At 40.7% G+C, this 12,097-nt stretch overlaps 1 protein-coding gene across 8 annotated transcripts in view; it reads right to left on the bottom strand.

Annotated features, from left to right (window-relative positions):
* snapc4 (small nuclear RNA activating complex, polypeptide 4) overlaps positions 1-12,097 on the bottom strand; it is an 83,465-nt gene that overhangs the window by 19,130 nt on the left and 52,238 nt on the right. For 7 of the 8 annotated variants that reach the window (XM_069919675.1, XM_069919668.1, XM_069919683.1 and 4 more), the window contains 8 exons: positions 11,440-11,534; positions 10,831-10,925; positions 8,750-8,835; positions 6,992-7,465; positions 5,598-5,823; positions 2,580-2,650; positions 1,779-1,826; positions 890-917 (listed from right to left, as the gene is read on the bottom strand). In XM_069919675.1, coding sequence (XP_069775776.1) covers positions 890-917; positions 1,779-1,826; positions 2,580-2,650; positions 5,598-5,823; positions 6,992-7,465; positions 8,750-8,835; positions 10,831-10,925; positions 11,440-11,534 — 1,123 coding nt within the window. The remainder of the gene's footprint in view (positions 1-889; positions 918-1,778; positions 1,827-2,579; positions 2,651-5,597; positions 5,824-6,991; positions 7,466-8,749; positions 8,836-10,830; positions 10,926-11,439; positions 11,535-12,097) is intronic. The other variant, XM_069919703.1, reaches the window with a different exon arrangement.

Below are 12,097 nucleotides of genomic sequence, written 5' to 3' on the forward strand. Positions count from 1 at the left end.
AAAAAATAAATATGACATTTATATAAAAATACGGCAATCTTATCTGGACTATATAGAGGCCCAAGTATAAAAGGTGCAAAATGATAAAAATATAAGTGACCTCCCCAATAAAGATTTTCTTTTTTAAACCCAATTGTAAGCCCTGATTATGTACGAATTTATACTGGGAAAAGGGAGGGAGGGAAGGGGTTGTTTTGTAAGAAAAAAGAAAGTTATATACATATATTTTGAAAATGGAAAATATGAAAAAAAATTCAAAAACACCAGAATCCAGATAATTCAGCACAAAATCACAGCTGATGATTCCAGTGAAGTTACTGAGTAAACATTACACTACTGGAGGTTTTATCTTTCAAAAGAGGAATTTCATTCAGACTGCCTTCTCGTGCAAATATACAAGAATTTGAGACATGCAATTTAAAGAATGAAGTTTTGCCAAGTTTCCTCAATAAACATTTCTCTCAATTGCAAATTATGTGATTAAATTACACGTTATAGTCTACAGTGACTGTAGCTTCAAAAAAACTTCACTGGCTGTAAAAGTGCTCAAGACATCCTAATAAGTTTTCTTTTAAAACATTTAGAAATAGTGACAGGTCAATAATCTATCCCACACCTGTCCCATTCTGACAATAGCTTCCATTATGACTGGTTACCATCACACTCCTTTTCCCCATTTAAGACAGCAACTAGAATAATGTACTAGGAAGAACAAATTGAAAAAAAAGCACCCAGAGCCATGAAAAGAAAATTGTCCCCAACCTTCATAAGGGGGCCTAAATATTTTATCTCTGATCTATGGCCTTTTGGAAGTTGTATCATTTGAACAGTAACAGGCATATAGGGTTGGAGGGCTGAGGGAAGGAAAAATATAATTGAAGAAACATACCTGACAAGCTTTGAGCATCCTTGTTCATCTAATTGACAAAATAAAAAATACAATTAGTACATATTTTCCTGAACAAACTATCTACCATAACATAAAGCCCTATCAATAAAAAGGAGGGAAGAAAGAAAATATTGACAATTGCTAACAAAAAAAAACTTTGCTGAGTTCTACAAAAGTGTGTAGGGCATGTTTGGTCTCCCAGGAGATAAGAGGCACTAAACCACAACGTGTTATGTGACTCATCCCTGGCCAAACAAGGTCAGGCTCCCTCAAAGTACATTTTCTTGTAATAGATAATGCCTCTTCTCACAGCTGAAGGCTTAATACCCAGGTGAGGGAGATGGCTTGGACTTATTTCCATCCCGTTCTGCAAGTTCAGAGGGCATGGAAGCCACTTGCAACTTATTAATTTATCTGGACATGGCTAAACAAAATAGAGTTGTGATTTGGAACTCTACAGAGCCCATCCAAACTCCCAAATCACTGGGTGCAGCTGTACAATGCTGAATGTAGTCTGTACTTTAATCACAATTCAAAATATGCCCAAATTTAAAACCTTTCCACCACCTTTCTTCACCCCTGCCCCCTAATTATCAAACCTCCTTCTGTTAACATTGTCACCCCAACACTGTGGCATGGTTAGCATAGGGGTTAGTCCAATGCTCTGCAGGTCTGGGGTTCAAATCCCATGCTGCTTATAAGGAGTTTGTACATTCTCCACATCCCTGCATGGGTGATCCCTGCAGGGCTCTGGATTCCTCTCACTGTTCAAAAAACATACCAGGGGTTGTAGGTTAATTGGGCGCAACAAGCTAATGGGCTGTATGTCCAAATTTAAAGATACCTCCAAGCCAACATTAAAGAGCAAAATAATAGCAATTCTCCATACCTCTTCTTTTATGATCTGCATGCACCCCTCTTTGTCAATCCGGAACACCTGCAAGCATTGTAAGATAGTGTAAACACAGGTGTCACTGCTTCCGACAGTGCCAACCTTTGAGGAACATGGGTTATGTATGCACACAGCATTCGGATATAAAGTATGCATGATGGATGTCAAAGCCAAGACCGCTCATTTCATCTTCACAGACAACAAATTCCAGATCAGTGGGAGGTCAGGGCAGAAACCTTATTGAATATTTTTATATTTGGATGAGATGCAATTTTCTGGTATGGAAGCATAATAGAGCACTTAGGAAAGAGAATCAAAGAATATTGAAATTTTAGGTTTAGAAGTCACAATAATTTTGACAATGGAGGTTACAAACTACTGGACAAGTTAAAACAATAGATTAGATACAGAGTAAAGTACTTTCAGTCCCAACGGTAATGAACTATTGTTCATGAACCTGTTCACGAATAGGTTTTCTACTATCCACACATTACATGCCATGGTCCGGTATACTAACAGCACTTGACGGTAATTTAGTATGGTTTAATAAGGATACATTGTGATCAGTTTACATTCCATCAGAAATGAACAGGAACCACACCATTACAATTGATTCCTACCACCCCCCCCCCCCCCCCACCCCACCAAAGCTGGCAAAAAGCTACAGCTGCAGTTAATTACTCCTACCAAATTTCAAACTTTGGTACTAAGGACTTAAAATGGAATCTCTGACCCACAATTCAGTTCTGACCAATAGATGCTTTTTTCTCAAAAACTTTATACCATGGACAAGCTCACCTGCAACAAGAGTACAAAAATAGGAGTGCTGCTCAAACCAATTGCTTCCATTCTCTCACGCATAACATCAACTGGATAAAAAAAGAAACAGTTTTACATGTAATGTGTACCCCAATGATGTCCAGCTTCCCATTGATTGTCAATTTTCCTGCTTAGCATATTCCAATATATCATAATAACTGCAGTGAACTGCTGGATTGTCCATAATAGCTGCTGAATGAGATTACGGCCTCTCAGGATTATGCCTGATGAATAGCACTTTTAAAGTGCTATCTCAGGTTAACATGAAGATCCCGGACTAATGGGAAATCGAGAGCTTCCCTAGTGTCCTTGGCCATGTATTTATCCCTTAACTTTCACAATTATCTGGTTATTATTGCATTACTGTTTGAGTAAATGACCCCTGTATTTCTGATAAAGGTGACTTCATTACAAAAAGTACAGGAACACTAGAAAATAGAAGTGGCTCACAAGGCCCCTCAAGCCTGCCCTGCCAATGCTATTATGGTTCATCAATAACTGCCTCAAATCTTCTCTTGTGTCTGAATTTCTTGGTTTGTCAAATATTCACCTAGTTTCACTACAAATTACTTTAATGATCTGGCCACTACTGTCTCTGGGGCAGAGAACTGCAGAGATTCACTATCCTCAGAAAAAATTCGATGAACCTGTTTTGAAATGACTAACCCTTGTTTTGCAATTCTGTCCCATCTTTTGTGTCTCTCCCACTAATGAAAACAGCTTAACAATTAGTAACTCTCCTTCAGATCATGAATTACCCTCTCACTTTTTTAAGACATTAAGTCCAAACTATATAACCTCCTTAGATCAGATAGTTCATTGATTTTAAAGTTGCTTTGAGGTGTGAAGGATACTGTTGTGTGTCATTTTAAGGAAGTGCTACAAATACAAAACCTGAAGAAGAATGGTAGATATTTTTTCTGATTGACACCCATTTCAGAATTTAACTGAAGCATCAATTGATGCTTCCGATGATCCCATTGAACATTTCCAGCATTCTACTCTGGGTCATTCAGCACTAACCAGGGTAAGTCTGGTGAAACATTGTTCTTGAGTGAACTGATCTACAAGGTCATTCTTTCTCTCTTCACAGATGCTGGTGCTGTCCCACGGTACTCAAATTCACCTGGTCCATCTCCAGCATCACACTCCCCTTTCTTGATCTGTCCACCTCCATCTCAGGAGTCAAGCTTCTGAAAGACATTTTTTTAAAAACCCAACTCCACAACTACCTTGATGACCCAGACCCTTCTATTCCTTTCTTCCAATTCCTCTGTCTCCATCGTATCTATTCCCAAGATGAGATCTTCCTGCCTGGATCACCCCTAATTTCTTCCTCCTAAAACGTGGCTTCCCTCTCAGGTCTTACCTGCATCTTCTCCATTTCCTGTCATCTGACCTGGCCCTCTCTGCCCCCAGAAGCCACAAAAACAGTCCCTTGTCCTCCACATCCAACACATTATCCTCCACAATTTCCTTCACCTACAATATGATCCCACCACCAGACACATCCTCCCCTCCACTCTCCCTCCGTAGGGCCTGCTCCCTCTGTGACTCCCTCGTTCACTCATCGCTTCCCTCCCCATTCACAGACCCATCACCCCTCCCCTTGTTTGCTGGTGTGCTCTCCCTTATGTCCTGCCTGTGGGGCTGTGCTTCTCCCTTTGCCCCTCACCACCCCCCCACCATTTTTGTTCAGACATCTTCCAAATTTTGTTCATGCCTGATGAAGGGCTCAAGCCCGAAACATTAGTTATGTATCTTTATTTTTGCTTGTTAAGGTACAGTTTAACTTGTTGAGTTTCACCAGCATTGTTTTTACTTTAATTACGGTGTCTGGAGACTTTCATGTTTTACTCCTTTCAGCTAAATACTCCAAAGAGATTTTATTCTGTTGTTGATAAATGGCAATACTTACTTCTTTCAGAGCTAACTGAACTGTTGTAAGTAAATATTAACAATTACTTACTTTTTATGGACCTAACACAGGCAAATGGGTCTAGAACAGAATGGCAACTTGATTGGTATGGATGAGTTGGGCCAAAGGGCCTGTTTCACGTTGTTTGACTCTATGATCATAGATGGATCCCAAGTTGCAGCAGGTCAGTGTTTGTAAAAAGATGTGATTAATGTTTCAAATCAATCATCTTTTACTGCTCTTCTGGCTATTGTCCTAAAGTGTTAACACAATAAACCACTTTCAGTAGATACTGCTGAGCCTATTCCATTTCCAACAATATCAACAAGGTTTTATTGCTTGAAGGCATCTTACAATGAAACAAATAATTCTGACTGGACAATCCTTTACAATTACTTTCAGAGCCTCTATCAGCAAATAAAAGATTTTCTTTTTACTTGAAATTCTAAGCTTCCTTTTCTGGTGCTATCCAAGAGTTGGCCATTTACTCAAGATGTGGGTTTTTTCCATTTCCTTTTTTGAGAGGCTTGGGTCCCATGAACATCAGTCTAATTCGATATATTTTCTTCTAAAAAAACTACAGGGCTCCCTTTGTTACATGAACAATAGCCTGTTTTTGTATTGCTTAAAAATAAATAGTGCTCAAGGTGCAAGAAGCACAGGAACATAGATGATGGAGGGTTACAGGATTGGAAAAAGCTAGAGAGGGTATAAGCCATGGAAAGATTTCAGAACAATATTTAAAATAGCCATTACAGGGAACTAACATTGGTAAAGGAGAACAGGGGTGACCTGTGCACGAAGCCCACAAGTCAGGATAGAAACCTCTCTGTGATGAGCTTCAGATATGGGAATTGACAAATGGGAGATTGGGCAGGATAACATTAGACAATGTAGAGGTGGCAGAAGACAGTGGGTGCAGGAAGGTTCAACATAGCAGTTAAGAAAAAGATTGCACTTCTCTGAATTTTTGTTTTGGTTTCTTGAAGGAAATTTGAGGAAGGATTATGCAAGACACAATTCCCTCAAGGCTTCTAAGATTTCCCAATCCAAATCCATTGCAAAGTTCTGTAGCTTACTTTCCCTCCGAACAACCGGCCTTGCTGTGGTCCAGCGGGATATCTCTGCAAGCAACCTTCTATCCAGATTCCTATCAGAAAGGTGTGCTGCGAGAATCCTGCGTCGTGCCCGCTTGGGATTCTTTTGGGATTGAAGAGGCTCCTGTTGCACATTTGCCACTAGGCACTCAACAGTTTTGAGAGGTGGAGTTGAATCTGGCACTATCGTAGGTGCAGATAATACCCTCTGTGAAGAAAAGAATTAAATAATAAATTCCTGTGATTTTCACACTCACTACTCAATCAAGTCTCATGCTTGCATACATCATGGGTATTTTGTTCCCCACTCAAACTGGTTAGCACTGACCAACTCTGAAGACAGAATTGGGTCTCTGCTAGCTCCTTCACTTATTCTCACTCCCCTGGTCTCCTGCAGCCATGTTATTTCTTTGGGCAAGTTTTTATTCAATTCCCTTTGACTTGACTGCCTGGAGTTTGGGTTCACTACTATAATGGACAGGAGGCCATGCAATTAAAAAGGCTATGGGGGTGCAGGAAGCAGTGGCATCGGAGGTGGCAGGATCCATGGACACTCAATGTCTCTAAAGGGATTCTCATTTCTAGTCTTTTTCTTGGTAGCAGTGCTGGAAGTGTCACCTCCTTTACACGCGAACAAAAGTAAACAAATTTTATGCACTTATGTACATGACAATAAAGGAATCTAGAGACATTTCCTAAAACCTTTCAGGTAGTGCGTTCTAGATCAGAGCACCTCACTCTTGTTTTTTCTTATTTTACATTTTGTGTCTTCTCTGGTTATTGACTTTTCTGCCACAGTAAAAAAATTGCCTGTTGGGATAAATACATTGCCTGCTGTTACACTGACTCACAGAGAGAAAACTACAGGCAATTTGTTACTAGACAAATAATCTAGAGCACAAGAGCTCAAATCCATGAATGCAAGGAAATACATGAAATATAAGAAATAGGAATTTAACATGTAAAAACTGAAAATATAAAGCCAGCATGTTTTATTAAAAAAGATGCTGGATTGTTCCAAAAACCTAACAGGTTCATTAATTGCCTTTAGTGAAGTCCAAATAATGTGGTTGGTTGTAGCTGGACACTTCACAATTGACAGCCAAACCAAGCCTGTCATTTGCATCAAAGCCATTCAGATATTAAGAACAAAATTCAAGTATGCAGGCTAGTAGTGGGACTGAAGTTGCATTTGGTGGATTACAGTGAAAACAATAGAAACACTGAACCACCACACCCTTCCCCTCTTTTGTAGAGAAATGAGCTGAGTGAGTTCACTTTTGGGAGAGATGTCAAAAGATTACATTGTTCTGGAATGCCCAAATTCTCCCACCCTTTCCCCAAATGTCAGTATTAGTTTTAAAAAATGTACTTACTTCTGCTGGCCCTACACCCACTTCACCCACACTCGGGATAGCATTGGATGATTTAAGGAAAGTTGACCAAATCTTGCTAGATTTGGGTCTCCCTCGAGGGTTCTGACTTTCAATCTTACAACTGTCCACAGGGTGCTCCATCACTGTTTTTACAACTTGGCTGTTAGTCTCAGCAGGTGGCTGTTTAGTTTCCACAACTGGAACCCATTGGTCCACATCCAAAACTATGGGATCAGTTGCCTTCTTGTGTTTTATCCTCCGCTTCTTTCGTTCAATTTTTAGGTCTTCCTTTTGATCTTCATCTTTTTCGAGCTCTGCCTCTTCTTCCTCTTGCTCTTGCTCCATCTCCTCAAGAATTTTTTCATCCTCATCCTCCCAGTCCTCAAAACTCTCCTCAGAGCTGCTTTCCCACCTTCTTGATCTAGTAAGGTGTCGCCTCCTCTTCCTTTTCCGTGTCCCTTGAAGAGGTTTCGGCTTTTGGTTTGAAAAAGAAAAGTCGATATTTAAAAAATCTAGTATTTCCAAAAGATTTCTCAGTGAATCCAGAAATTGTTCTTTGCAGAAAAAAACTTTTTACATTTAAATCACTAACTATAGTTCAACAGGACTGATCAACACTGACAAAGTTTTTTGTGGACTAATGCAAGTACAAATATTGGTTACAAGTAGGATCCATCTCTAAATACTACTCAACTAGAACCAGGTATTTTGTTTGCAGCTTGAAGTTGGTAAACAGATCTCCTGTGACCACATGGGTTTCCTCCCACATTCTGAAGGTATACAGAGTAGTATGTTAATTGGTCACATGGATGTAACTAGGCGGTACAGGTTCTTGGGCCAGAAGAGCCTGTTACTGCGCTATGTGTCTCTGAAATACATCATTATCACTTGGATGAGGGACAAGGAATGGTACAACCAATATTTACTCTTGGCTGCCTGGCAATCACCAAACCCCTGCCTACTTTAACCACAATCCCAGAAGTGCCTGAAATTAGCTGTGCCCAAGTGACTGCAACCTTCAGTTAACAGCCACCCCAGAGATCGATAATTAAATCAGTGTTGTATGATGCAAAGTATTGCAACACAAGTCTAAAATTGCATAAGATTAATCAGCTACTAGATGGGAAGGAGATTTCTATCAATTTAAGACCCCTAATCAAAATAAAATACCCATGGTGTATAAGGAGGCCATTAAGTTTGCTTTAAAAACTACGCCACTCCTCACTCTTTCCCTTTACACTTGACAATTGCCTGTCCAATTTCCTTTCAATAGCTATAGTGACAGTTTCCCTATTATTCACTGGCTATCAGCTCGAGATCATAATTATTCTACTGTCTCATAATGATTTTCCTCACATTTCCCTCTCATTTGCTCATCGCATTAAACTGTTTTTTTTGTCCACTGCTGCAGTTAAAAGGATCTTTATCTAAACCATTCACAATCACGGAAACCTCTACCAACTTTCTTCCTGACCTGCTTTACTCCCATTTCTCTAGGAAAATGCTCAAGCCATAACACCATCTATGGAACCATCTCAATAAAATATTTTTCTACACGCTGCCTGGAACAATCAATGTGAAGCGAACAGCAGTGGCCTAAACAGGAATTTACAAATGGAGGAACACCCAAAATCTCATCGAGGTGACAGTGGTTTTGTAAAAGCATTTTGTTGCAGTCCAAAAGATCAAAAGATTTCTTTATAATGATTGTGTTGAAAGTCTGTTTACAGATAGATCCTACTGTATCTAGACCATTACCTTTATTCCTTCTAGGGTTTTCCATTTACTGGAGCACTGAGTGTCTGTCCTGCCTGTCAACTCTGAAGCTACCTTGCTCCACTTGCCTGTCAAAACAAAAAAAATTCAAAACATTGAAATTATGATTGAGATTAGTTATCAGGTAATCAACTTGAACTACAGATGTTGCAATTCAATGTCATAAGACACAGGCTTTCACTAAATGAAATGAAAAGAATGTTTAGTCAATACTATTGTTTCCTGAAGACTTTGCTTATGCCTGTCCGTCAATCAGCGCTTGACGTCCTGTTTTGCAGAAACTGCCAAAATGTTTGGCCTGGAAGTCAGCCTGAAGAAAACGGAGGTCCTCCATCAGCCAGCTCCCCACCATGACTACCAGCCCCCCCACATCTCCATCGGGCACACAAAACTCAAAACGGTCAACCAGTTTACCTATCTCGGCTGCACCATTTCATCGGATGCAAGGATCGACAATGAGATAGACAACAGACTCGCCAAAGCAAATAGCGCCTTTGGAAGACTACACAAAAGAGTCTGGAAAAACAACCAACTGAAAAACCTCACAAAGATTAGCGTATACAGAGCCGTTGTCATACCCACACTCCTGTTCGTCTCCGAATCATGGGTCCTCTACCGGCATCACCTACGGCTCCTAGAACGCTTCCACCAGCGTTGTCTCCGCTCCATCCTCAACATTCATTGGAGCGACTTCATCCCTAACATCGAAGTACTCGAGATGGCAGAGGCCGACAGCATTGAATCCACGCTGCTGAAGATCCAACTGCGCTGGGTAGGTCACGTCTCCAGAATGGAGGACCATCGCCTTCCCAAGATCGTGTTATATGGCGAGCTCTCCACTGGCCACCGTGACAGAGGTGCACCGAAGAAGAGGTACAAGGACTGCCTAAAGAAATCTCTTGGTGCCTGCCCCATTGACCACCGCCAGTGGGCTGATATCGCCTCAAGCCGTACATCTTGGCGCCTCACAGTTCGGCGGGCAGCAACCTCCTTTGAAGAAGACCGCAGAGCCCACCTCACTGACAAAGGACAAAGGAGGAAAAACCCAACACCCAACCAACCAATTTTCCCTTGCAACCGCTGCAACCGTGTCTGCCTGTCCCGCATCGGACTTGTCAGCCACAAACGAGCCTGCAGCTGACGTGGACATTACCCCTCCATTAATTCTTCGTCCGTGAAGCCAAGCCAAAGAAGAAGAAAAAGAAGAAGAATTGTTTCCTGAAGACTTTGCTGCTTTGCAGTTGTATTTAGCCCATCCACATTTTCAGCATTCCAATCAAGTTAGAGATCTTGAGTGAGAGTAGGCACACTTGCCGATGACAGAAATGGTGGACCAAAGTTTGGGCTCTGTTTGTTGATGCTTTCCAAAAGATTTTTACTGAAACTTTGTTATTAGGAGACTAATTTCAATGGTGTTGCTAAGAGTCCCACCATCTGTCTGACCACCCATACATTTCCCCAAATCCTTCCCTTCAATCAAAAGGCCATTGTAGCTGAAGCTAGTCCCATTTACTGATGTTCAGCCCATAGCCCTATAAACCTGTCTAAATGTCTTTTTTAACATTACAATTAAACCTGGCTTTAACACCATTGCTGGTAGTGTTTTCCATATACCCACCATCCTCTACCTTAAAAAGATACCCCTCAGGTCTCCCTTAAATGTTTCCCCTTAAATCTATGCACTCCAGTTTTAGAAAAAGACCATCACTATTTACTTTATCCACATCCCTCGAGATTTTATAAACCTCTGCAAAGTCTCTAAGCTTCAGGAGAAGAGTGCTGACATATCCATCCTTCTTATAATTTATTCCTGCAAGTCGTGGTAACATTCCTGTGAATCTTTTTTTGCACCCTTTCCAGTTTAAAGGTATCTTTCCTGTAGCTAGGTGACCTGAACTGAGCACAATACTCCAAGGTTACCTCTACGTAGGCACAAGAGACTGTAAATGCTGGAATCTGGAGCAAATAAACTGCTGGAAGAACTCAGCAAGTCGAGGACACGCGAGGGGGAAAAGAATTATTGACATTTTGGGTCAAAGCCCTGATTAAGGATGATCTCTTACCAACTCCATGCTTCTCGATCAATGCTTTAAGATCACTCTCTTCTTCTGGTGTCCATTTTCCTTTTCTGATATTGTGATTTAAACAATACATGTATCTGTGAAAATTTTAAACAATTTTTTATCTTCCCATAGCTTCAGCCTGCCAAACCTTCACCAGTAAACGATGACTGTTCCTGGGTTAAAAAATAACCACTGCTGACAGAACGTCCAGCATACCACCTGCCCAACCAAGACAGTTTGCCTTAAAAATACCAGTCCTTTTACACCAATCATGCAGCCATTCTCCTTGTTCATTACCAATGTCTCAATTGGTAAAATGGAATTCCTACACCACAAATTATGAAAGTCTAAACTTGCATCCAGAAATCATTGGGCCAAGGACAATTAGAATAGGAAAACAGAAGCAGGATGTTTTGTAGCACTCTACATTACTCCCAATTGTCATCTACCACTTCCTTGTAGAATACAAATATTACAAGGAGAGGACCTGCCACTGGAACAAGTTAAAGAAATCACTGAGAAACTCAGAAAAGGGTACAGAAGATATGACAAGGGCCAATTTCACCCCTTTCTAGCAATTTGCTCAATACTGATACACTAGAAACATACCTTTCTCGACACTGAGAATCTACCCGCCCAGGAACCTCCTCTTGAATCTTGAACCAGTCCCGCTTTCCATATTTTGCCACTGCCTTCAGGAGAAGCTGGATAACAAAACAATTTTCTATTAACATTAGTCCTTCATTATGTCTGGCTCCAGAGAAAAAAAGAAAAATCTCATAGGATCATCTGGACTGAGGAGACACTGTTTCAGAAAAAGGGACTACTAATTAAAAAATTTGAGGATGATTTTTCTCTCAGAAGGTTGTGACCCCTAACACAGGACATGAACTCAGACATGGACTTGGGAAGAAGTGTGATTAAATATATTCAAGGCAGCAATCAACACAAGTACAGTAAATCAAGGAGTCTGGGGAAAGAGTGGGAAAAAGGTGCTAAAGCCAGTTTATCAGGCATGACCATATTGAAAGGAAGAACAGGCTCCATGGGCAAATCTCATTCCCATTTCTCATGTTCTTTAATTTTAGACTTGCAGCATTATAACAGATCCTTTTGGTCTATGAGCCCATGCCACCCAATTAACCTACAACCCCCAATACATTTTGAACAGTAGGAGGAAACTGGAGGCCCCGGGAAAACCCATGCAGACACAGGGAGAATGTACAAACTCCTTATAGACAGTGCTGGATTTTAACCCCGGTTCTTA

This window comes from Narcine bancroftii, chromosome 1 (assembly GCF_036971445.1).
Source record: "Narcine bancroftii isolate sNarBan1 chromosome 1, sNarBan1.hap1, whole genome shotgun sequence".
Taxonomy (NCBI): Eukaryota; Metazoa; Chordata; class Chondrichthyes; order Torpediniformes; family Narcinidae; genus Narcine; species Narcine bancroftii.